The 25,826-nt window shown below is 48.8% G+C and overlaps 1 protein-coding gene across 2 annotated transcripts in view; it reads left to right on the top strand.

Annotated features, from left to right (window-relative positions):
* trappc9 (trafficking protein particle complex subunit 9) overlaps positions 1-25,826 on the top strand; it is a 116,836-nt gene that overhangs the window by 58,052 nt on the left and 32,958 nt on the right. For both annotated transcript variants that reach the window (XM_047018524.1, XM_047018523.1), the window contains 3 exons: positions 1,685-1,795; positions 14,066-14,219; positions 17,246-17,336. In XM_047018524.1, the coding sequence (XP_046874480.1) occupies positions 1,685-1,795; positions 14,066-14,219; positions 17,246-17,336 (356 nt within the window). The remainder of the gene's footprint in view (positions 1-1,684; positions 1,796-14,065; positions 14,220-17,245; positions 17,337-25,826) is intronic.

Below are 25,826 nucleotides of genomic sequence, written 5' to 3'. Positions count from 1 at the left end.
TTGCAAACATTTACATTTATGCATTTAGCAGACGCTTTTATCCAAAGCGACTTCCAAGAGAGAGTTTTACAAAACTGCATAGGTCACTGATCATAACAACAAGATAGCCCCAAACATTGCGGGTAGCCAAACATGGAGCATACATTGTGAAACCAAACAAGTCCCAAAGGGAAGAAGAATAAGAGCATGTAGTTAGACAAGTAACAGTTAAACAGCAAGAACCTCAAAAGTGCAAGAGCGTACCTGTGGAAAAAGCAAGCAACAATAATACATTTCACAGCGAGTACAATCATTTTAAGATAGTTACAACAAACCAACAAGAGCAACAAGTCTCTCAATAAGAGTCATTGTGATCCTGGGGGAAAACGACCGAAGCATGACAGTTAGCCTCGCTTCTTTCTTCCTCACAGCATTTAAAGCAACAGACACAAACAGCGCGTCCTGAGGAAAGCTCATTGTGGGACTGCTCGTAGTGGCTGTAATTCTGCACCAAGGCTGAATTTCGGGTAAGAGACTTCAGATACAGTTAAAGGGCGACCACTAAGAGGGGGACCACTAAGGCCTATATAAAAGCATCCAAAAACAGCATGTCATGGGATCTGTGAGACTCCATTAACCCTGAGATGAAAGACAAATGGAGCGAGAGGGAGGGACGGATGGAGAGGTGGTGGACAAGAGGGTCAGGCTGTGTCTCCTGGGCCCTGGGAAGGTTTGCAGTGTGGTACTGATATCAGCACACTGAGCCACTGGCTCTGCCTCAGTCCTTTATCGCCTACATCTGTTCTGTTACACGTTACACTGCTACACAACTCGGAGGATCATCTTACACCAGGTCTATTGTTGTTTTTTTTTATGTTGCTATGGGTAGACTGTACCCAAGTTTCTCTGCGTCAGTAACTTGGGAACGTTTTCTGACATTGACAGTGGGCTCAGTAGGATTAGTATTGGTATCATCATTGTTATTGCTGCTATTATTTGTGTTATTATTCCAGCCCCTGTGCTCTTTACATGTGCTCTCGACGGGATAATTATGCTGGCTTGTTTCTGTTCTACAACAACCTTGCCTTTTATCTGCTATTACTAAGGAGAAGGGAGACTGGGCTCAGGGTCTAAGTAACCTTTCGAAAATGAGGCGTTTTTTTTCTCCTCAGTCTTGATCTAAATGGCAAATTGGGCCCTTTCAGCATCTGCATGTGAAAGGCTCGCTTCCAGGGGCAGGTCTGTGGTTGGCCTGCCTACTGACAGGACTCACCACCCTGATGAAAGGATTCGCCACCTTTTGATGTTGTGACAAGGACTGATAAGAGCTCCTCACTGTTGATCTCGGATGCATTTGCTAAGTGTGTGTGTGTGTGCGTGCATTGTGTGCGATTGCGTGTTTGTGAACATGCTCTTGGTTCTTGTATCTCCTAAATATAGCCACGCTGTAGGGCTAGATTAATTGCATGTGTTATGTAAGGAATTACCAAAGGCACATCCATGAACAAACGGCCTTCTACAGTATATATTACAGTACATAATGACCATGGCCATTCTAGGATTGTATGGATGCTCTGCTGAGTGTGAATTGAGATCCACACACACTGAAGACTGGGCATCTGTGTCTGCAGCCCGTGTTAGTGAGTGGGACAGTGAAGGCGGTTGTTCTGGGCCTGACTTGATCCTGGTTCTGTTTCCTCCACAGCACGCGCCACTGCCATCTGCTCCTGGACGTGTTTAACTCCACAGAACACGAGCTGACGCTCAGCGCCCACAACAACCAGGACCTGGTGCTGCACGCCAGCGAGTGCCAGAGGTGAGTGGCTTCAAGGGGGATGAACATGACCCCACAAGTCCCCCCTCACCATTACCCCCCCACACTACCACTCCCCCCTCGCCATTACCCCCCCACACTACCACCCACCCCTCACCATTACCCCCCACACTACAACTCACCCCACAACATTACCCCCCCACACTACCACTCAGCCCTCACCATTACCCCCCCACACACACACTCCCACTCTCCCCACAGTACCACACACCCCACACTATTACATAACTGAACTGAAGAGCTGACAGTTGTCCTAAATAGGGAGCTAAGTTCCATTGGAAAGTGGGTCCTTGATAACAAGATGGTTCTCAACTAAAAGAAAAAGCATAATCTTTGGGTCTAATCATTCACTTAAAGGAGAGTCAGAGCTTAGACTGTGCATAGATGGAACTTCCATCAAACAAGTAAAGGTAACTAAGCTATTGGGAGTCACCCTGGATGATAAACTGTCCTGGTCAAAGCATATTGACACTATTGTCAATAAAATGGGCAAAGCACTAGCTGTAGTTAGACGATGCAGAAATCCTCTTACACCTGATCTCAGAATACTGGTAGTTAGCGCTCTTGTTCTGTCACAGCTAGATTATTGCCAGATACTGATAGTATGGTTAAAGGCCACCAAGAAACACCTGAATAGATTACAGCTTGTACGAAACAGGGCTGCACGTTTTGCTCTACAGTGTCCTTACAGAACCAGCATACAAAGTATGCATTCCAGTCTCCTCTGGCTAAAAGTTGAAGACAGGACGATAGCTGCACTTCTTTTGTCAACATGGCGCCTCTTGCAGTCTAAAACAACAGCTGATCAGTATAGGCAACTAAATATAAATGTAGCCTCACATAGCTATGCCGAGCCGATAGACGAGCAATAGAAGGTAGGTTTTCATTCCCCAGAGCTCATTTTCTTAAACGCACTGTGGGATACAGGGCCATGAAGTCATGGAACCTCCTACCGACGGAAATTATAAACATGACACGTAAATGTATGTTCAAAAAGCTAATAATGAAACACGTGGGTACAGCATACTTGTGACACCAGATGGTGATATACTGTACAGACATGTGTAGTACTCTCTTACATCGTCTGCAGTTTACGCTTCTATGGAATTGGATGTGTCAGTGTTTTATATCATGACAAAGGTAAAATTGTATGATCATCATTTTTATGTGTTTTAACTTTTGATACTTGTAATGTATGTTTTAAATGTTAGATATGGGTAGTGTAATGTCCGTTTCAAATGTTTGTTGTTAGTATGTAAGTCTTATATGTGAACCCCACTAAAATCAGCTCTGTCTTAGGGTAGAGCTAATGGGGATCCTTCTAAATAAATAAATAAATAAAAATCACCCACACCAACCACAAGCTTCATGTACTGGTGATGGTGGTGGTGACACATTGAGGGATTTGTTTACATTCAGTTGTATCTTGAAATAGGATTATCCCTACACTCTCTCTCTCTCTCTCTCTCTCTCTCTCTCTCTCTCTCTCTCTCTCGCCCATGCCTCTCCATCCTCCACCGTTTCTCCTCCCTCTCTCGTCTCCTCTCTATTTGTATCTTTCCCTCTCAGCTTACTGATCTCTCTTTCTTCCTGTCCTGTGGAGGGACAGATTAGGATTCCCGTCACTGCTGGCTGCACAGAGCGTCCTCAGTTGTGTGGGAGTGAGTGTGGGAGGGCCTGGAGGGGGGGGGTGCTTGTGGCTCTCTGTTGATTCAGAGCTGACGCGCACAACAAACAAAGTGCTGGTCTTCTCCGTACACCTACCAGGAAGTGTCCTGTCCGCCTCGCTCTGGAAGCTGTCGGTTTCCACCGGCCTCCGTGGCTGCAGGTCTTTTGCGGTAATAACAGGTTGGGAAATGCAAGGAGCTGGCAAATCCGTCTTTTCAGGTTGCGCCGAAAGTTTCCTCAATGTTGCGAAAGATTTTCAATTAAAAATGTGCACACGAGCGAGTGCACAGTCAGGTCAGTGTTTCATTTTTAATCACCGCTATTACAGACGCATTGGAGACAAAGCGCGTCGAATCGTCCCTCAGCTTCCATACCTTTAAAAAAGGTAAACACTCCAGGAAGTTGTGCCCTGTCTCTTTGAATATGAATTTCCCCTTTTGGAAGATGGCCTATATTTTAACGGCTGTATTATTTTGCATTCGCTGAATAACAAACAAACCTGACGTGTCAGTTCCAAGTTATTTGGGGGAATTCGAATTTGCATGCAAAAAAACACACAAACTGCCCTTTCCGTGCGCATATTTGACTGAAATCTCTTCATGTCAAATGTGCCGCTGAACAGAAGGTCTGTTGGAAGCCCCTGCGACGGAGGATGGCAGATAACAGGATAACACTAATGTAACACACAACATCCGGGAGCGATTGCCACTGTCTCTTTTGGAATCAGCTGCTCGCGTGGCGATAACCGAGGGTCTAGTCACGTGAGAGGGTTGTCTCATAAGGCCTGACTCTCTCAGAATTGATGAGCTCCCATCAGATTAGCCCAATTGCCGGCACATCAAGGTGTTTTTTTCGGGGGGTGACATTTTCTCAGCCGGCGTCTCCTCGGCGTCGGGGGTGCGGCTGCGTCGGGCCTCGGGAGGGAGCCTCGGCGTGGTGTTTATTATTCTGTTGACACCCAGAGATGATGGGGGAGGCGAGGGCTACCGGTGCCCGTGTGAAGTGTGGGGGGGAGGGGGGGCAGCCACACTGCAAGTCCGCCCCCCCTCCACTACCCCCCGCCCCACACCCCCATCTGCTGAACCATATTGCGCTTGTCTCTCTGATTCCGTCGCTCCCTCGAGTCAGATGGCCCTGTCACTTTTCCTCTCTTCCTGCGCTTTATGATTAATGAGGTGTCAGGTGGGGAGATGGGGTTTGTAGTCTCCGTCGAGGACGGCTAAAGGGAGGGCTCGACGCTAAAAGCATACAAGTGGCCTTGCCAATCACCTGGACGCACGCGTGCACACGCTCTCTCACCGCAACATGCACACGCAGGCCGTACAGTCACATGACCCCATGTAGCTCGTTCTATAAGAAGTCACATGACCCCATGTAGGTTGTTCCATAAGAAGTTGGTCAAACAAGGCGGTCTGTAGTTGGCTAGAGCAATACACCATCACTGCTAATGGCTGATAATGTAACATGTGCAAGGTACACTGAGCAGGATGCAGAGGGACAGTCTAATCTGCTGTTTTGAGGAATACGAGAGGACATAGAGAGCCTTGTCTGCGGTGTTTGTGCGAGGGAAAGAGATGCGTAGAGAGGCTCGGCTGCTGTCATCTTGTCGGATCATTCCAAGAGAGTCTTTGTCTAAGGTCTATACCGTCTCGTCCGTGTTCAGTATTGGTGACAGGAGAAAGTGCAGCAGGTTTGAATGGGAACCGCGGCGCTGATGTGATGAAGCCTTCTGCAGCTTCCTTAGAGAGACCAGGGGCGGAGAGACCAGAATCTTAATCTGATTCACAGCATGGGGCTCATGTGTCTCATGGTATGCACATTCAAGGCAAATAAACAACTTCATTGGTTATGATAATCATGGAAATAATGGCCTTGGACCATTTATAGGACGCTGTTCAATAATGTAATTGTAATATAATTCCCTGTTTGATACCAAGTGTTGTGTTCAGTCAAACGGCAAATAATAACGGGTAGTAATGTTGGTAGACTGCCGTGAAGACTGTGAGCGATGCTCCTGAAACAGGTTGTCCCAGCACCAGCATCTGGACATGGTCAAAGCTGGGATGCCCACAGCCTCGCTGGGTTTCAGTCCAGTCAGGCTGTCCTCCTCCTGGGGCCGGGAAGCACAGGGACGGCTCTTCAAATGCATATCTGTGCTTTGGCAGGGAAATCAAATGGGAGGTTTCCCAGAAATGAAATGTTCACAGTGTATCTAGATGGATTCGGTGATGTATGTAGGTGTATTGTGTCCATACATTAATGCAGCAGAATTGCCAGAAAGACTCTTTTAGTTTTTTGTTGTTTTGAGCGTGGACAATTGGCCAAGTGTTCTAGGCTTTAAATACACAGCAGGCTTTAAATAGACATAACTCCATATTCATACGAGGCAATTTAGGAGAATTAGATCTGCTTTCCTGGACAGTCCTGGCCTTGCTGAGTGAGTCTACCTTATGGAGTAGGCAGACATTAACAATGTGTTGATTTTTCAGACTTTTTCAATGTGATAAACCCACTCGACAGGGAGGGGAGATACAAAATCTTTCTGTCGGCCTCCTGAAAGTGGATGTAAACTCGATGAAAAGCCAAATGGTCATCGCGCTCCTGACTTCTCCCAGGTCCGACAGTCCGACAGACAGACAGACAGTCCGACAAACAGACAGACAGACAGTCTGACAGACAGACAGACAGACAGACAGTCCGACAGACAGACAGACAGACAGACAGTCCGACAGACAGACAGACATGCTGGTCTCTGAGGATGCCGTCTCTTTATGTGAGCCGGCTGGATAAAGGAGTGCCAGCTCAATGTCTCTCATATCCTCCTGCGAAAAGGCTTTCAGCCTAGTCCCTCAATTTCCCTCTCAACTTTTCTTTTTGTGCCATTCATCCAACAGTGCGGTGTAATTCCACGCGCGGGGCTGAGACTGACTCACATTCTGTCTCTCCCTCTCGTCCTCCACCTCAGTTTTTTCTCTATTTCTCTACTTTCCTTTTTTTGAATTTCAGCCTTCTCTCTCTCTCAGGTTTCCTCCCAGAATGCACCGAAGGCACAGCCACTATAGTTTGGGCTGTCAAGCTTTCCTCTAAGCCGTGTCCCCTATACGACAGGCATGATTCGCGCGCGGCGCTAAGCTCGTCGCGCTGTCTCTGAAACCCCTCGCCGGCAGCAGGCGCTTCCCAGCGGCGGTGACACGGAACCACAACAGTGGACGTGGTGTCTGTCTTCCTGCCTGGCGTTGGAGGTCATCCTGTCATTGTGCCCAGCAGTGGGGGGTGCTGAGGGGCCCCTCGCTCTGCGTCACTGGCACAGCTGTGTGGCCCAGGGGGGGCCTGGAGAGAGGAGGGGGAGGAGGGGGGCCTGGAGAGAGGAGGAGGAGGGGGTATCTTGTCACAGCGTTGCTCCCCCCACCCACAAAGAGTGAGCATCCCCCCCGGCCGGCGCCGACCCCGACGGTGGGGTCGTGCGCCTTGTGAAGCCGTCCATCGCTCAGATATCCGCCCACCCTCCTCCCCCCGGGCACAGCGCCCACCACGCCCACTCTCTCTCACTGTCGCGCCTCTTGGCCAAGTAGGAGCGTGTGTACATGCATGGAAGGATGTTGTGTGTGTGTGTGTGTCTTTGTGTGTGTGTCTTTGTGTGTGTGTCTGTGTGTGTGTTTGTGTGTGTGTGTGTTTGTGTGTGTGTTTGTGTGTGTGTGTGTGTGTCTGTGTGTGTGTTTGCGCTCTCAAAGGGCAAGCATGCCTTTTTTTTTTTTGTGCGTCCCAGACAAAAGCCGGTTTCCATGGCGACCGCCCCTTTCCACTACCGTCGGCCCGCTTTGAGGACGTCGAGCCCATTCGCTGACACAGACACGGCGGTGATCCTCGCGTTCCCTTTTAGCCGCCGTGGGAGATGACTCCTTCCTGTCGTCCTCCAGCCTGGCTGCCGACGCGTGTGGGCGCCGTGGCCTCGCTGCCTCCCCATTGGCTCTCCCCTTAGTGGCTCTGTGCTGAGCGCCAAATGAACAACAACAGGTCAAATGAAAACATGGATGGCACGAGTCGGCCATGGAGAAAAAGGGGTGGGAGGGGGAGGAGAGAGATGGCAAAACTGGGGGGTGTGGAGGAGGGGAGAGGAGAAGAGAGGGGGGTTGGGGAGCAAGGACAGTGAAGGGGGATTGGAAGAGGGTGGGGGGTTGGTAAAGTGGATGAGAGAGGAGAGGGGGAGGGTCATTGTGACAAAGATGCGACCTGAGAGGTTTAGAAGCGCTCTCCCAGGAGGGGTGAGGGAGGATATCTCTACACGCTCTCGTGTCTCATTTGCCTCGTTTCATTTTTGAAAGAAACATGATCTAATATTGAACAATAGTCTTTGGAAGAAACAACAATAAGCCATACCATGATGTCCCCAGACCCTTGAAGAGAAGTGTGTTTGGGTGCAAGAACAGCCAGATCTCTGCTCTCGGTCTCACATGCCTGCACGCAAGCTTCTCAATCACATGTATTTATAGCAGCCACCGTCGGAGAAGCAGACCGGGAGCGGTGAGGAACCAGCTCCCAGAGTGGGAGGGCGAGGGCGCTGTGCCGTTCTCAAGGCACGGCTCCAGACTCCAAACACGCTGTTACTGGGGCTCTGACATGTGACTGGAGGAGTGTCTGAAGGCATCGCAGCCCTGTTCCAAGTGGCTATTTTGGTTTCGTCGTCGTTAACTCCATTTCTGTCTGCGTGTTTTGCGACGCAGTGTAGGGCCATTGCAATATCATGAAGCGATCCAACTCGACAGCTAATCAACTCAACACCCCCTTGGGATTTCCAAGTCCCCCATTTGCTATGTACTATAATAAGGACACAGATGAGTTGTGCGTACCGTACTGCAGTACAATGCTCCGTAGCTATGTTAGGCGTGGAATGTTGCAACACCATGGTCATCGTGAACTCCTTTGCTGTGGAGTAGCAGTTGAAAAGCCATACAGTAATTGCTAGTATATATTTGTTTTCACTGCAGCTTGTCAGGTGTAGTGAGACCGCTATTGACAGAGCATCGCTGCCGCCGCTGCTGATGCGAGTGCCGCTGGTAACCGGGGGTTACAGAGTCAGCCGCTGTCTAAAAATAGCGTGTTGCTCTCGCCTGCCTCCTCTCCGGCCTCTGTGGCTCCCCCGCCCATCGGTTCAGGCACGTGAGCTAAAAATAGCCTGCTGCGTTTGCTGGCACACGTGCGCGCACACACACACACACTACAGTGTGTTCGTCTTTTTGCAGCTTCTCCCCTGTGAAGTAACACAGTCACTGGCTGTTAATGCCGGAGCCAAAAAGGCATCGATGAGATTGTTTCTGTCTTTCTCTTTCATCTCGCGTTCCGTCCCCATCTTCTTAAACAGTCTCTTCTTTCTTCTCTTTCTCTTGTCCTCCCTCTCTCTCTCTCTCTCTCTCTCTCTCTCTCTCTCTCTCCTTTTCTGGTCTCCCTTCCTTCCTCCCTTGCATCCCCCCCTTCCCCCATGCTCTCTCTCTCTCTCTCTCTCTCTCTCTCTCTCTCTCTCTCTCTCTCTCTCTCTCGTTCTCTTTCTAATGCATGTGGCTGCAGATTTCCTGCATCCCGGTGCTGGGATAATCAAGTGAAAGTATGGATGTGGTTCATTCTAATTCTACACTATTTGTATTCAGCACACATCATTGCGTGAGGTGAGGCGGGGCTGCCTATTGGAGGCCTCCTGTGTGTTTAAATGGCTTTCATTTCTCCCTCCGTTGTCTTAGAATGACAGCCATTCGCACGGCCACCCCATGATTCACCCCATGTGAGTGGCCAGGGGAGAATGCACTCCAAACACTGGCCTGCTCTAATGGTCTCGTGTGCTTTTGGTCTCGGGCATCACGGCATTCAATTAGGCCGAGGTCATTTCCCATTGCCGGGCTCATCTCAGGGTGATGTTATTATAGCCATAAACCAGGCGGCTCTGCCACAGATGAACACTAGCTACGTTTCTAGTAATTAGCCACGGCACATCCAGAGCTGTTTTCCGCCAAAATTTGAGGAGCTGATATCCACCGTTGGCTCTCGGCTCTTTTAGCCGAACAAGTGAATGCGTTGCCATGGAGTGGTGGCAATCGAGAGGGAGATTTGTGAGCTACGCATCTTGTTTCGTTTTTTCTTTTCATGCAATGTATCCGTGAGCATGGCATTTTTTTTTCTTTTTTCTTTTTTACTGCAGACCATCGAGTGTTTTCTTGAGTAACTCTGTACGGCTTCAATTTGTACTTCTTCCTTAAGCCTCTGGATTCAATAAACACTTGTGTAACGCAGTCTGCTGTTCGACCCGCGCACGCGACTGAGAACGGAATCAGGCAGAGACAGATAGCTGAAGCACAAGCGTCCTGGACCCCCTCCTTCTCTCCTTCACCTCCACTCCACCTCTTCCTCCCCCCCCCCCCCTCCTGCCCTCCTCCAGACAGGCAGCATCTTATCTCCAGGGGAGGGCCGAGGATTCGACCCGGAGCCCTCTCCTTCAGGCCTGGCTCGGACGGACCGCGGCCCAAACTCCAGTTATTAAAAGCTGGATAAAAGACTAGATTAGCCCCATGATAGCACCTAATCCCTGGAAGGACACTACAATCAATGGACTGGCAGGGGCAGGCAGTGCTTGCGAAGCAGGCGCTTCCATTAACCATTCCTGACCCAATGGAGCCAGTCACGCACAGCTCTTTCTCCACAAAGCCGGTCGTTGACTCCCTGTTTACTGTGGGCGACACGTGATGAGACTTTGTCCTTTGACTGATGTTGTCTTTGGAAGGCATCACATCAAATGTGTCATGCCCAGGTCTAGATGGGGCTGTTTGAATCCGTCACTGTCCGTCTGAGGACCTGTGGGTCCTGTGTGTCCAAGGACCAATCCCAAACCCGGTGCTGCCTTCAGATTCAGGGGCCGTGTGCATCCTAGAAACGAGGCCTTCTCTGGCTCCATGTGTCCCTTTGAAGATGACTGGGAGAGGAACTTTCTACTTGTTTGAAGATGCAGCTTCTGTCAGTGACATAAGCCCGATGCCACTCATCTACGAAGCTTCCCTGTGTGTTTGTGTGCGTGTTTACGGATGGGTGTGTGTTGACTGTCTTTGTTTGAGGTCTTAATTTTTGTTTAATTGGTGCTGGCCTTTGTTGTGGAAGCCTGTGAAATGGTAATTGCAATTCCGCTCTTCCCTACCTTTCTACTTTCTCTTCTCTGATGTCAAGTGTGCGTTTGTGTGTGCACGCGTGTGTGTGCATGCGTGTGTGTGCAAATGATGATGCACAATGTTGCCAGAAACGTCCGCAAATGTAAACCTTCAATGTTTTTGTGTCATAAAAGGAATAATATGGGTCGCTATGCGTCTTAGTGAACTGCCTTCCCTGGAGAAGGTTGTGATTGGGCTGGCCAGCTGCACCAGTGCATCATAATCACACAACCCCTTCCTGGCACCGCTTCATTCTCTGTCCGTCCGTCCCCTCCCATCTCCCTACTCGAAGTCAAGCTTCTGCCTGGGCCAGACTCAATACCCCACTGTATAATGTCTGTATTTGTATGGTAATTCCTCGTTTGGATGAAGATGATGGCTGGTTAAGAGAGTGAGCGAGAGAGAGGGAGAAGGAGAGGGAGAGAGAGAGACCCCGCTGGGACCCTGGCTGATGAAGCCAGTCAGTCAGTGTGAGCTTTGTTCTCCTCTGTCCTTCTCAGAGAGACTCAGTCCTCTGAACCTGCATCCAGAGATGGAACACACGCAGGTCGATACATTCATCCGGAATGTTCCCTGACAGAGCAACAGCATGGAAATAGGCAGCCACACGCAACCCCCCCTCCCCTCCCCCCATGAATGCCTTCATAGATAGATCATTGCCATTTGTATTTTAAGCGTGTTTGTGTACCATATTTCTTTGACTAAACACCGCAGCGTTTATTACACCGCAGCGTTTATTACACTATGTTCATTTTTGGTGCAGCGTTTATTTGAGGGTGGCGTTTTAAGTGAATTGTAGCTGCAGTGTGGCCATAGATAAACATATAATATACAAGGAGTTCAAACACAAAGCCTATAACTGTCTCAAATACATTGTGTAGAAATCTGAAGCAGCATGATGAAACATTCTTACACTTTAGCTTTCAAACAGAAAGCTGTGCAGAAAGCACTCACCAGCAAACTTGGGGTTGATTAAAGAAGAACTCCCGGGTGGCAAATTACATTTTATATTGTACACTTGTGATTTACTTGTGTAATAAATACTGTGTTTTAATTTAACCAATTAAATAATTGTTTTCAGATTTTTTGGGTGCAGCATTTAATCTAGGGCGGCGTTTATTACAGTGTTGATTTTTTTGGGTGCGGTGTTTATTTGAGAGCGGCGTTTAATCAAAGAAATATGATATATATATGTAGGCTCTATTATACAGTATATATATATATGTATATATATGTGTGTGTGTATATATATATATATATTATGGTACTATATATTGTTTTGCATTTACACCCTTAGCATTCACCACATACACTTTCTACGTACACAGTTTGATTACCATATACTTTTGTATTCTTATTGTTATTTTTCAGTTACACTCTAACACACACTCCCTTACTTGTGTGAATTCTGTACAGCATATATATATATTGCTGTGTATAGACCTAGCTGTGTACGGAACTGTGACTGACAATTTATTTCACGAAAAGCCCCAATATCGCACTAGTCAGATGTCCTGGTAATTTGTAGTTAGCTGAAAAAAAGCCTGTTAATAAAAAAAATGACAGTCAAAAATAATTTTAAGCAAGATTTTCTTTTTAGCTCTTGTAATTCACTGTTCCCAAGACCTTAAGGTAGATAGCTTTTTTTATATAGGTGAGTGATCTTTAGTAATGATACTTATCTAGATCTAGATTAGATCTGAGGCTTAAACGCATTAGTAGACAATGATTGTTTAGATTTGGGGTGTGGTTAAACAGTTTCCAGGGGGCTTTGTGTTAATACCCCCCCCAACCCACCCCCCCAACACACACAATCAAACAGCTATCATTACTCTTCCTGTCTGCTGAGAATCGATTCGTATGTGAAGCTGCGTTATTTAGCTTAATATCAATCACAATTAAATACACTCTGAGGCTTTGAAACAGGACAGAAATGAGATGACCAAAGGTTCATCTATCGATTCAGGAAGCTGATATATTACTGAAAGAGACTCGATAACATTAATGAAATTTACCAACACGCATCAATTTAACTTGTTTATGCAGAGAAATAAAAGATGCAGTTCAACCTGACACAAGCTTGGCCATTTTTGTGAACTCGTCGGGGGGTGGGTTTCTTTCGAAGACGTTGGTGTACTTCATCACTGTGGGGCGTGTCCGTGTATGCATGTAAGTGTGTGTGTGTGTGAGTGTGTAGGAGAGCAGGTCACAGGAACCTCCTTCTCAACTGGGCAGAGGCGCTTTCGGAAGAGGGTACAGAAGACCACACCTTTTTCCCCCTCAAAAGTAAAAAAGGGCCAATCAGGCGCTAGTATTTTTCAGGACGGCTCCACAGGAGGCTGCCAGTGCATTTTGGGCTTGGCGTTGCCGTTGGTGTCCATTAACTGGCCTCGGCAAACAGCAGTGAGGTTGCTATACTAACAGTGTGAATGTGATTCCGTCCGTCTCGCTTAGCACCATGCCAACTTTCCATTTCTCTCCTCTTACCTCCCTCCACTCTGTCTCTCTCTCCCTCTCTCTCTTACTATCTTGGTCTTCTCACTCACTTCACTCCATTCTCGAGGGAACTGTGCCTGTGAATGTACAGTACCGCTGCATCCAATTGTTAGTTTTATCTTGGAGTGGAATACAGGGAAGCTGACCGAGGCAATTAGTCTAGTGGTTTTTGGGGTGTTTCGTTTTGATTAGCGAGCAAGTGTGCTCAGCTCTCCTCCGAACGGACAGACTTTGAATCCCGGATATGACACGTTGCTGTTACCTTGGGCGATAAACTCTCACTAGCTCCTGTTATAAATAAAGAATCAAAAAACTAAACACAAAAGTCACACATACACACACACCCCCACACACACACACCCCCCCCCACACACACACACACACCACATGGTGGGAGGTTGCCTTAGGGTGTTTGCTCATACCAGATAAATAATGAATTAGGGGTCCATGGACTCTTGCCAGAACACTCACAACAGTGCAGGATGAATGGCACCAGGCAAAAAGTTAGCGGCTTCTCATTTGTTTAAATGAAATTTGGATATAAATCATTCAGCGCAAACTTTACCCACACACGGCCCCAATTATCCTTTCTGTTGATCTCTCATAGGCTTGAAGAGAAAGGTGTAATACATGTGTCTCTTGCATTGCCATCTGTGGTGCGATTAAAAGCTTTGACTCGAAGCGGGAGCTGAGAGCTGACATCTCCTGGCCTTTGTCAAGTTTTAACTTAAAAACCCCCTATTCTCAAAAAAGAAAAGGAAAAAATACTAGCAGCTTTTTTCTTTCAGGAGAAGGAGTGTACCTTGATAGCCTCACATGTGTGTTCTTTGTGTGTGTGTGTTCTTTGTGTGTGTGTGTGTGTGTGTGTGTGTGTTTGACCGTCTTTCTTCCCGCTCCCCTGCAGAATGGCCATCCAAGTGGACAAGTTTGACTTTGAGAGCCTGCCCCAGCCAGCCCTGGAGGCCACGCGCTTCGTCAGCCCCAAGCAGCTGGAGGAGGAGCGCAGGCACGTCCACGGCTGCCACATCAACAGCAAGCTGGGCATCCAGTGGAACATCATATCCTTCCTGTGGCTCACACGTTAGGCCAGGGTGATGTGTGGGGGGGGGGAGGGTGGGGAGAACCCTGGATGTTCAGCGGAACGCCTTACGTGCTCTGTGAGGGTCTTGTACACATGTTAAACGTTGTCAATGTTGCTTTGTGCGCTATTAGGCAGGCATCTGGAGCCCTCATCTGGAGGCCCCTTCAGTTTGCGTTCGGGCTTGATCTGTTGCTGTGACAGATGGCAAGGCGTATGGCAAATATTTGGAGTGTGTGTGCGTGCGTGTTCAGGTATTCTCCCCCGTGCCACATCCTTGGCATTCAGGTGTGTCCTGGACTTGCTTCCCTTTGAACTTTGACCCACATCATTGTCAGCATGTCGACCTGCGGGCGCTTGGAATCAGAATTAGTGTCTGCTGTCCTGCCACATTACATCCTCCCCCCGCCCCCCTTCCTCCCCCCCAAAGTGTTCAACTCTGTCTCCCTGGTCACTTCATGCATTGAGAAGGCTGACATCCCAGTGAGACACTTACAGAAGGGGTCATATATATACCGTATATAAATGATACATATATATCCAGTGAGATCCAGTGATTTCCCATGTTAGATGCTCCCCAGGGTTCCTGTCATGTGTCTGGCTGGGCTGTCTGGGCATGGGGACATGAAGGCATCTGTCCTCCAGCCCTCAAGTAATGAAGTGGCAATTACCAAAACACAGTGTTGTCACATAGTAAGGTGTGTGGGGGGGGGTGACTCATTATTAATCAAGTCCACCCAAGCGTTTGAACTTGCCATATTATTTCCCAGTTTATGAATGCAAAAACACTCCCATGATGACGTGCGTTGGTTTTATCTACAAGCAATTTGGCAGTGTGTGGGCGGCACAGGCGATGACTAGTGACATTCCTAACGGTTCCCCATTAGAAACTGACAGACAACGTCTCCACCAATCCGGGCTCGTTTGATTGTTTTTATTGACATAATCCCGATTGAAAATCAATGTGCATTATTTCCATCCCGATGAAAACAGTCGCCTAAAAATAGACGATCGACCGGAGAGCAGCTTGCGGGCGAGTCCGAGGTGGCGAGGCGGAGAAGACGAAACAGGAGAGCCTTTGGGAGAGGCTCTCCAAGTTCACACGCGGCAGTCCCTGTCACAGAGGCCCCTCCGGGCCACCAGCCTCGTCCCTGCTCCTGGGTCCTCAAGCCCACCACGTTCAGTACCAGCCAGGCCAGGAGCGAGTCAGTCTGTCAGGGCCTCAGCGTCAGAGAGGGCAGGGGATTCCTCCCGGCTGGTACACGTCGTGTACCACATCTGCGTAAACACCCCAAAACGAGCCAAGCACCCCCCCCCCGCCCCCCCTGGCTCCACCCACTGACAGGGATGGGAACAGCTGCAAATCAATGCTCGCTCGCCCCCCTTCCCCTCATCGGCCTCACCTCATGTCCGTCCCGGCTCTCTGCTCTCCGCCTGCTGGTAGCGCTGTGGAAGGGGAACTGGTTACAGCCTTCTGTTGGGTTTTGGGTTTTCCGGATGCTCCTCTCACCTGTAGCAGGTTGGAGCTTGTTGTGTGTTCGGCAGCATCGGTGCAACTGAAGCATGTGATTCTAAAGGAGCCACTCCTGATGTGGGATGTGTGTTCAGTAGCAGCAGCTGGATCTACCCAGCCTAACCAACGGCTCGCCTCACTTCCCAGATGTTTTTATTAATATGGGTATAAATGGGTAAAGATATTCTAATGTTCAGCAGAGTTCAGACTCTATACATTCTCTCATTCTCACACACAGTGTGTCTCTCTCTCTTTCTCTCTCTCTCTCTCTCTCTCTCTCTCTCTCTCTCTCTCTCTCTCTCTCTCTCTCTCTCTCTCTCTCTCTCTCTCTCTCTCTCTCTCTCTCTCTCTCTCTCTCTCTCTCTCTCTCTCTGTCTCCCTCTCTCTCCCTCTCTCTCACTCTCACTCTCTCTCTCTCTCTCTCTCTCTCTGTCTCCCTCTCTCTCACTCTCTCTCTCACTCTCACTCTCACTCTCACTCTCTCACTCTCACTCTCTCTCTCACTCTCACTCTCTCTCTCTCTCTCTCTCTCTCTCTCTCTCTCTCAAAGCTGTGTTCTGTAGTTCCCCGACTGATTACACAATAGGAAGTATAATCGCCCCCGGCGATGGTTCAAAGCAAACATTTTTATTAGGCTGCTTCCCTTTTTTTAATTTCAGCCCTTTAATTACTAATCAAGTGATTGAAAAATGAATACACAGTAAACGTTCATAAAAGTACCAATACTTTTGAAGAATACAAAATCAAGTGTTAACAACAACAGTGAAAGGACATGGAGACAAGATGAGAAGAAGCTGACCTTTGACCTGGTTGCCAGGGAGGTGTCATTCTGTACTCCACTCCCAATGTACTGTGCTGTACTTCCCAGTGTTAAAATAAGCCAGGGGCGCTTTTCGTTCAGAGGAGGCATGCTTCCATCTACACAATGTTGCACACAGTGTACTTCACTGAACTACGCTCTCCGTAATGGCAGCCGCAGCCATGGCCCCCCAGCCCTGTTCTAACAGCAGGGTCACCAGGCAGACCCAGGCCTGCAGCCTCTGTCTTAACCTCTGGGCCACAGCCTCTTCTGAGTTCGTGCAAAGACTCCCTTTCTTTCTTTTTATTCGCTCTCTGTCTATCAATGTCTGTCTGTCATTCCTTTCTGTCTGCCTTTCTCTCTCTCTGTTCTTCTCTCTCTCCTTCCCTTTCTCCATCTCCCGTTGTTCTCGATCTCACGATGTAGCATGCCGGTACATACAGCGGCAGTGTGCCTTTCAACGCTGACAGAGCTTTTATCGAGAATGTCTTGAGTAGATGTTTCAGTCTGCGTACTCCCCTTGCATGCTACACAGAGAACCTCTACTCTATCAAGGCGTGTGTCTTTTGGCTTGTTGAGTTTGCACGTTTTCTGTTTGCTCGTGACAAAGTACAGGATGTTCTGTCAGTGTGCGTGTGTGTGTTGACTGAACATGGTAGAAGCTCTCAAGGTGTAGTCCTTAACCAGTGGCCACCCGTCAATGCGCAGGCTCGGGGAGGCCAGCGTGGAGGGAGTCCTCAACCAGCTGGTCCTGGAGCACCTGCAGTTGGCACCTCTTCAGTGGGGTGAGTCACCGGCCGTGTGGGGGTGTGGCCTTTTGTCTTTATTTGACACGCACACAAACACACACACACACGTTTCCTCTCCTTATCCCATCTCCTGAACGATATGCCTCATCGTATAGTGTTCCAGCACTCACCTCCTTCCACTGCCCATTTCCCATCCAGTGAATGCGTCCAGGTAGGTACGCGTTGCCATTCCAAGGTATCGGAGGAGGTTTAGGTTTTCGCCGTGTCAATCACGGCGGCGTCAAGGAACCCAAACAACTCACTAAACCTGGCAATTAACACACAAACCCCCTGCCAGCACTGGTCTCAAGCCATGTTTCTGATTTGCATTCATAATGGGCACAGGGTTATTTTGAGAACGTGCGGAGAGCGGCCTGGGAAATGTGCGAAGCGCCCAGGGGAGGACATGGAGGGGAGAGTTGAGATGAGTCTCACCATCTGCCATCAGCCAACCAAATACCAAATCAGCTCGATCTTCGAAGGCTCTTGGTGTGTTTGGTTCAGACGAGCACGTCCTGTTTGAAGGGGTCAGCCCGTGTTCTGGTCGGTCAGCCCTGGCTCTCCTGCTCGGTTGGGGCGCGAGTCACGGTGTATGGGTGTCGACCACTCAGAGAGGGGACGTCGGTTGGGGGGCGTGTCACAGTGTATGGGTGTCGACCACTCAGAGAGGGGACGTCGGTTGGGGGGCGTGTCACAGTGTATGGGTGTCGACCACTCAGAGAGGGGACGTCGGTTGGGGGGCGAGTCACGGTGTATGGGTGTCGACGCGGTGAGCACGTCTACGATGGGGCGCTAATTGCACGATCAGAGGTGACGATAGCGAACTTGACCTTCGGCGTGGAGGAGAGGAGTTGTGGCCCCAAACCCTCTCAAGCCAAACGAAAGAACCCAGGGATGGGTTACCCAGTGTGCGTTTTCATGGCGTTGTTGTTTTAGTTTGAGCAGAATTTGGACCAATCCCTTGTTGTTTCTAGTATTGGGTATGGATTTGGTGCCACTGGACTCCTGGGGACGAGGTCTTCGTCTGTCGAAGACCTCGGGTTGATCTAATGATGCCCCATCTCTCAGCTGGTCACATGTTGCTGTGGTTCTCCCTTAGGAGACCCGAAGGGCTTGTTAAGAGCCAGGCGGCAGCTAGAAGGTGATACCACATGTCCTAATAGACTGCACCAAGTGCATAGAATGGATTCCTGGGCAGCCCTCTGCCCTGCTGATTGCCAAGTTAATTTACCTCAGCGTTCCACAGATGCCTTCATCAGCGTTGCCAATACCATCACAAGGCCCACTGATGGCTTCCAGTGTTTCCCCCATAGATGAACATAAAAAAGAAAAATCATTAGGCCAAAGCGGAAGCTTTTATTACCGTAGCTGTTCTGTTTGGATGACTGTGTCAGGGAGGTGATTAATGGGAAGATTCCACCTTGTTAAAGGAGTATTCCTGTACCCGAGTGTCCCAGAGCTGTGCTTAGGGACCTTCTCATGCCGCGCTGTTCGCCCCATCAGTCTGTGTTTGAAACAAACTCATTTGGGACAGTGTTTTTTGTCCTCAAAGCGCGGCACTATATTAGCGCCGCTCCGGTTACGTTCGTGTCAGGCAGAGCACCAAATCCATTTCCCATCTGGAGCGGGAAACACGTGTTCATCCTGCGCCCTACAGAGCCTCTTCTCTTTCATCCTGGCCTAGTTTACCAGGGATGAAGCCCAGGTAAGGGATGACATGTGTCTTCTGAAGTCTTGACTGTGTCCCTAATAATCCTCCTTACCTTGCCCGGAGGAACCAACGACCAGAATTGTGACTCCAAAAATAATTAGCCTTGAATCATTAGCATGATTGCAGTGACCCTCACTCGAAGGTCATAGAACCGGCATTCCCTCGCTACCATTGGAAAAGGGACAAATTTTCTACTGTCATGTGAATTCACAACGGCGAGCTTTGTGTTGTCGGTTGTGGGTACGTTGTAGGTATCTGACTCTCCACAGTTATTCTCCTGCCTCTCTCAGCCAGGCAGCACTTTGTCCTCCCTGCAGCTTGTGAATAAACCCTTCTCACGCCCGGCGCGCCATGAATATTTGATCATGCACTTTTCCAATAAAGGGGAAAACACGGAAAGTGTCAGAAAGTGCTATGTGTCCCTGCATTTGTTTGCGAGTGTATCATTATTAAACGGGGGTCGGGGGAGATACTGTGCAGCTATTAGTAAATGATTCACCCTGTGGGTAGACTCCCTCCCTATCTCAGCTCAGTGACTCAGACTTAATCTAGGATTCACTACCTGATTCCTCACAAGTAATAATGCTGGGCTTAATATAATTAATGATGTATTCCTTTATTAGTACTGAATTTCTATACTGGAAATAATAATTATTTGAAGTATTCCAAGGTAATGGACAGGTAGACAGAGCTTGTATGTCCTTGTGTCCGCTTCATCTCTACAGCCGACGTTGTTAAGCAGGTTGCCGTGTGAAAAGTTGTAGAAAACGTCTTCTCTTCTAAATATTCTAGATGGAGACTGTCATTCTTGTTTTGAATATGCTGGAAACTCCATGATGGACGGGCATTTGAGATGTAGACATCTACAGTAGAATGGTTGAATTCCCGAGTGTGTCCAGTGTCACAGACCGGTACAAAAAATGAGGAGAGCGAGCGAGCGAACCCAGACACCTCTGTCTAAATGTCAAGCGAGCAGCCTTGGTGTGTGACTGTTATTCTCCCCTATTGTGTTTCTGAAGGTTACTGGCTGGTCGGCCTAATTATCCGTGACAAACAATTGTGACGTTCCCAAAAACCTTGAGGGGTACTTCCCGTCCTCAGAAACATGAGTCAGAGCGAGAGCGACGAGCGGCTGTGTGGGATGGAGAACATTAAACGGTTGTGATAGCTAGTCAGCTACTTCCTTGGGTGGGGGGGGGGGGGGGGGGGAGCATGTGATAGGAAGTGAATCCACTTTTCAATGGGCCAGCTTTCATGAAGGACGCTCATATCGTCTTATTCCCGACTTTCCCCCCCCAAATGGCAAGTTTAGTGTTAACAAACTGTTCACCCATGTTGGCTCTGGTCGTTCCTCAACTCTTGCCGTACTGTAGTTGTGGCTCAACATGCTCTCTACCGGTGCCAGAACAGGTGGCAGAGGCAATTCTTGCAGCCTGGCGTTCATGCAAATAGCCTCATTGATTACAGCTCCTCGTCTGACAACTTGATTAAAGCCAAAGTGGCACACCTAGTGTTGGGAGTATCTGTGTCAGCTTAATTGTGTTGCTAAATAAACAGGCACATGGCCAATCAACCCTGCCTCTCCCAGGGGTTACCAGGGCCAAGCTAGCATACTGCAGCGCGCCACGCCGGAGTTTCCACTGAGGCGGCAAGACGGGTGTCCGTTTTTCTAATGTGCTGGTGAGAATCTCCCCATCAGTTAATTGAACGCAAGTGAAACAGCGGCCATGCTGTTGATAGTTTGTTGACTCTGTGCGAAGGTTCCCTTCCACGCCATCTCAGTTCCCCCCCCCCCCCCCCCCCCCCCCCTCTTGAAGTCCTGGCTTGTGTAGCTAAACAATGAAGGACGGAGGGGAAAAAAGAGAGGGGGAGAGTGAGAGAGACATGGACTTTGCCCTTGCTACCAAGAGCCCGCCACTGGGAATCCATCTTAACGGAATACAAATTCACCCATGAATGGAAAAACAAATGTTTGACCTAGCAGCAAGATGGAGAGAGTGGGGTGACTAGCCAGCTGTAAAAGAGCAAGAGATCATTTAATAAGATGGTTCTTTTGAACTGGTTCACCCCCACCCCCCCCACACACACACACACACAAACACACACACACTAACCACACACAACACCCACACAGAAGACAGATGGCCATTTGGAATATTCAAATCTTTGTAGACTCCCAGCATACACCAGTGACACCGCCGAGGTAATGTGCCTTTAAGACATCTTGAGGAGCCCAGTAGCAACATGATGCAGGCTGCTGCTGCTACTGGCAAATACATTCCAACCTGTCAGCTCCTTTACAAAACATCCTGGAATTACAGATGGGGAGTGGAGGCGTTTGTAAATAGGACGACAAGCGAAGCCCACTCTCATTCATAGGCACACACACACACTTACGCACACAACTTACACCCACTCAGCATCAGTACTGGTACCCATAGCTGTAATTAAGAAGTGCAGCTCTGAGCAAACATGATGCCGGCTCTCCTCGGTCATGTCCAGAGGAGTGATGGGGCCTGTGGGAGAGGGAATGGTAAGCCCTTCTAAATCCTGGCTTAGGATGGCATCAGCCCAGCCGGCCGGCCCTGATCCCCCCCCCCGAGGGCCCATCTCCCAGGCTCCAGCCCCGGCCTCCCCTCCGCTGGAGGTCTGCTGACTCAGCCCTGACGACGCTAGCCAGAAGATGGCTGCTAACAAACACACCGTTACAGTCACGTGCGTCGTGTCATTTCAGTATAGTAGAGACATTCCAACGCCCGTGATACCCCGATATTGGGGGGGAAAGTATCTTTATCATTGTCCTCAAGTCTGCCTAGCTGGCTCAGCGTAATCCTGTTTAAAATGACCCCCCCCCCCCCCCCCTCCTGCTCCAAAGAGAATCACTTTCCCATCTAGGATGTTGTCCTCAGGGAGGGGGGGGGGGGGTTGGGTTGGCTGGAAATTGTGATGATGAACAAGCCAAGAGGTAAATGGGGGTCTAAAGAGCTGTAGGGGCGGTTATGGCGCCCTCGGCGAGAGGAGGGGGGGTTGAAGGGGGGGGGGGGGGGGGGGGTTGTTGGGAGGCGGGTTTAAATCATGGGCAGTGCTGGGGGAGGTGTCAGGTGCTGCCCGTCAGGCTGAGTGATGGGTGCTGGGGAGGAGCCCCGGGTAGGCCTGCAGACTGATTTATCTGCTTGTTTTTCAGCCCTGTCATCCAGCCACTGTCTGTCACCCCCACTAAAGGTTTGTGGACCTGGGCGAAGGAACCGAGAGAGAGAGAGAGAGAGAGAGAGGGAGGGGGTGGGGGGAGCGGGAGGTGGGCGGGCGGGCGGGCGGGAGTGAAAGACGTGCGCCTATTCCTGAAGCCTGGCGTCCTGGCTGGAGGTGTGATTTAGGGTCAGGCGCTGAGTCACAGCGCAGCGCTGCAGCTGGCCGAGGTGGCAGGAGCTCAAGCGGGAGCTAAGCAGGCGATGATGAGGTGGAGTGTGCGGCTCCCCGTGTTCCCACGAATCACTCCTCCGCCCTGTCAACTCAGGGCCGGGGACGGACGGGCCTCCCCCCCCCCTCGTCCCTGCCGTCTCACCGTGTCAGCACGGAAACACACTTCTGCCGGAGGATTCTGGAGGTTCGAGCCGAGCCGGAATTGTCGTTCTCGCCGTCGTCCCTGTTACCACGTCCACGTAAGGGAGAGTAATCTCTCCCACGTTGTGGGGAAACACGGCGCAGGATTATCCCAGCATACGCAGGGCTATTTAGTGGAGATTTTGCTGTTCGGGCTTTTGGTCGCGTTCGAAATTTGGAGCAAACATGAAAGGATTACTTGTTTTGCTTTGTGTTTGCGTTGAAAATCTGATCCTATCGCCGGGCTCTAATATGGTGATTAGAGCCAGCCATGCCGTTCCCGGGTTTCCCCAGTAAGGCTAGCTGAGTGGAGGGATATAGAGCTGGAACATTTAAGAGGCCGCCAGCATGTTTTTATGGGGCATTTATCATGAGCTGAGAACAATCCTGCTTGTCAGCGCGTCCGTTTGGATGAGCTGAACAGATAAATCATAACTCCTCCAGCCAGGCAGAGATAGCACACAAACATCCGTTTTCTCTGACCGGAGGGAGGGGGGAGAGGGGGAGGCAGGGAAAGCTCGTTTGGCCCAAGCCTACATACTGTGAAAGGCGAGGAAAAGCTGAAAAAGGTTTAAATAAATTAATAAATGAAATAAACTTTTCTTCTTTTTTTTTTTTTTTTCTTCAACTGTTGATAGAAAGAGTTCAAGTTTCTCTTTTGGAGAATTTCTCCAAAACACTCTACAACTCACTGAAGGCTTTAGAGATAGACAACGAATACCAACAAGTATTTTTTATCTAAAAGCATATGTCAAGGACCATATCCTGACACATACTTATGTTCTTTGTGTGTTTTCTCATGTTGGCGCTGTGCTTGGCTGAAACATCTGAGCTATTTTCCTGACCTCGACCTCCATTCCCTTTCCTTGTTCCCCAGCTTAGCTGTAGCAAATCCTCTTACTTACCTTCTTGTAAACACATTTTCCCAACCTCTTTAAGGCCTACACCGCTTTCTATTAAGAAACAAATAAAAACAAACATCCCCCCCCATCATCGATTTCTTTAAAGGAAACAATAGTTTTCCCAAAGCCGGCTCTTTCGTTCATGTCAGACAGATGACATGACACATCTAAACGAACCCAGGGCTGGCTGCTGCTTGCCGTTGTGAGAGTGTCTGGTAGGCTCCGGCGTGTCTTCGCAAGTGCCACTGCCAGCCAGTAATGTGACATGACCGTTTCAGCCGCCAGACTTCAAAAATGATTTTGCTGGTGTTTATAGTCTTCGGCCTACACCATCAATCACCTTCAACAGTTTTTTTGGAGGGTTATAAACAAAAGGATTTGTTGAAAAGAGTCTGTGAGAAATCATATAGTATTCAAAGCTCCAGGCACTGTGTTGTTTGTTGTCTGGGTCATTTCCAGGGTTGGGGGTAACAAAGTGCAAAGTAACGCGTTACTGTAATCAGATTACATTTGTCTGTAACGCAGTAATGTAACGCATTACTGTTGATAACTTCAGTAATCGCATTATAGTTACTAATACAAAAATGTATTGCGTTACTTGCCACCGCCGCAAACACAACCTCTAATCTGTCAAAGCATCTTCAATGGCAACATGCTAACTCAAGACTAGTAGCTAACGAGTGACACTGACGCTGATAAAAGGTTGCCGTTGCCATTGTTGCTGACACCAGCCAAGCAGCGACGACTTGACTTTCAACAGCAGCAGGTTACCAAAGCAGAGGTAAACAGGCTTGTAGCAGCATACATAGTAGAGGAAATGTTGCCATATAAAGTTTTAAGCATTATGTTATTTTGAGATATTTTGCTTACTGCCAGTACTGCAGCCTTGTTATGCTTCACAACTTTTAGGTTGTTAGGATGTTCATAACTTTTTTTGTCAGCTTTGTGGTATTAAAAAGCATAAAAGAGAGATCTGTCCTCATTATAATATGAATTTGAGTTTGGTATATATATGGTGTATATATATTGTTATTTGGCAAGTGCATCACAGGTGATGTTACGGACAGAGTAATCCAAAAGTAATGTAACTAGTAGTGTAACTAGTTACTTTCAGCAGTGAATAATCTAGTAAAGTAAGGCATTACTTAAAAAAAGTTACTAGTAATGTGTAATCTATTACTTTTTGGGAGTAACTACCCCAACACTGTTCATTTCTGTGTCACAAGCTTAGCCATTTTTCTCATCTATTTCAGACTGTTGCATGGAATTTCTTCACAGACTTTCACATGCCGTTTGGGTTTATCAGTTATGTAATCATTGACACATTCTCGCTACCTTTCTGAGTGGATGTTTTCTTTTTTGTGCGTGACTAAGTTAACTGGATGCCCACGGTGGTGAGAAATCGTTTTTTGTAAGAGGTTTTTTAACATGTTTTTGTTTTGGCCTTTTCTCTGAGTGACTATTCCTATTCGAAGCAGTGTTTTAATTGCATAGAACATTTGATAAAACTTCCATACTCATCACTGCCCAAAGACAATGGCCAACTGATTACATTTTTACAATTGGATAGGAACAGTTTTGTCTTCTCGTTCAGATATAGAAGCTATGATTAGTGCATAGACAGATGATGGAGTAATCACCCCCATTTGTTCCCTCTCGCCAGAAATAAAAAAACGATAAAAAGGTCTTCTTTGTAGCACTAACCCCTTAAAGTAACATCTCTGGGAGCCTGGAATTAGAAGAAGGAATGTGAAGTGCCGTAAAACGGTCTGACGAACATGGCCGTTCCACTGTGACAGCTCACTTGTTGGAACTTCACCTCGAGCAGGCGGTCGCACACGTCACGACAGGAGCCTCGGCTACCCCTGACTCATGCTGGATCTGGGACCTTTTAGTGAGTGGCTGGTTCCAGGGGTGGGGCCGGGCTGAAGATTTCTAATCCTTATCTAATGTGAGCTTTCTGCAAAGCCCTGCCGGAGGACTGCAACCACATTGTTTTCCTCTATTGATCCCCCCCCACGCTCCTTTCCTCCGTCACATAAAGACACACAGCAGCAACGTCTAATCCCCCTCCTCCTGCTCTCCTGCCAAGGGGGCTCTGGAGGGGCGTCGAGCCTCCAATCGGAGCGTGTCTCTCCGCCGGAGCAGACCCCTGGCCGTGCTGGGGCCGTCAGGGACCCGGAGGGGCCAGGCCAGGTGGTGGGGAGGTGACCCAGGCGGTCCCACCGCAGGCCTGCGGGTCGCTGACAAGCTCCGAGCCGTCGCTACATGCGG

Source organism: Hypomesus transpacificus, chromosome 4 (genome assembly GCF_021917145.1).
Source record: "Hypomesus transpacificus isolate Combined female chromosome 4, fHypTra1, whole genome shotgun sequence".
Classification (NCBI taxonomy): domain Eukaryota; kingdom Metazoa; phylum Chordata; class Actinopteri; order Osmeriformes; family Osmeridae; genus Hypomesus; species Hypomesus transpacificus.
The sequence above is the reverse complement of the archived record's forward strand: the minus strand, read 5'-3'. Positions and strand labels throughout refer to the sequence as shown.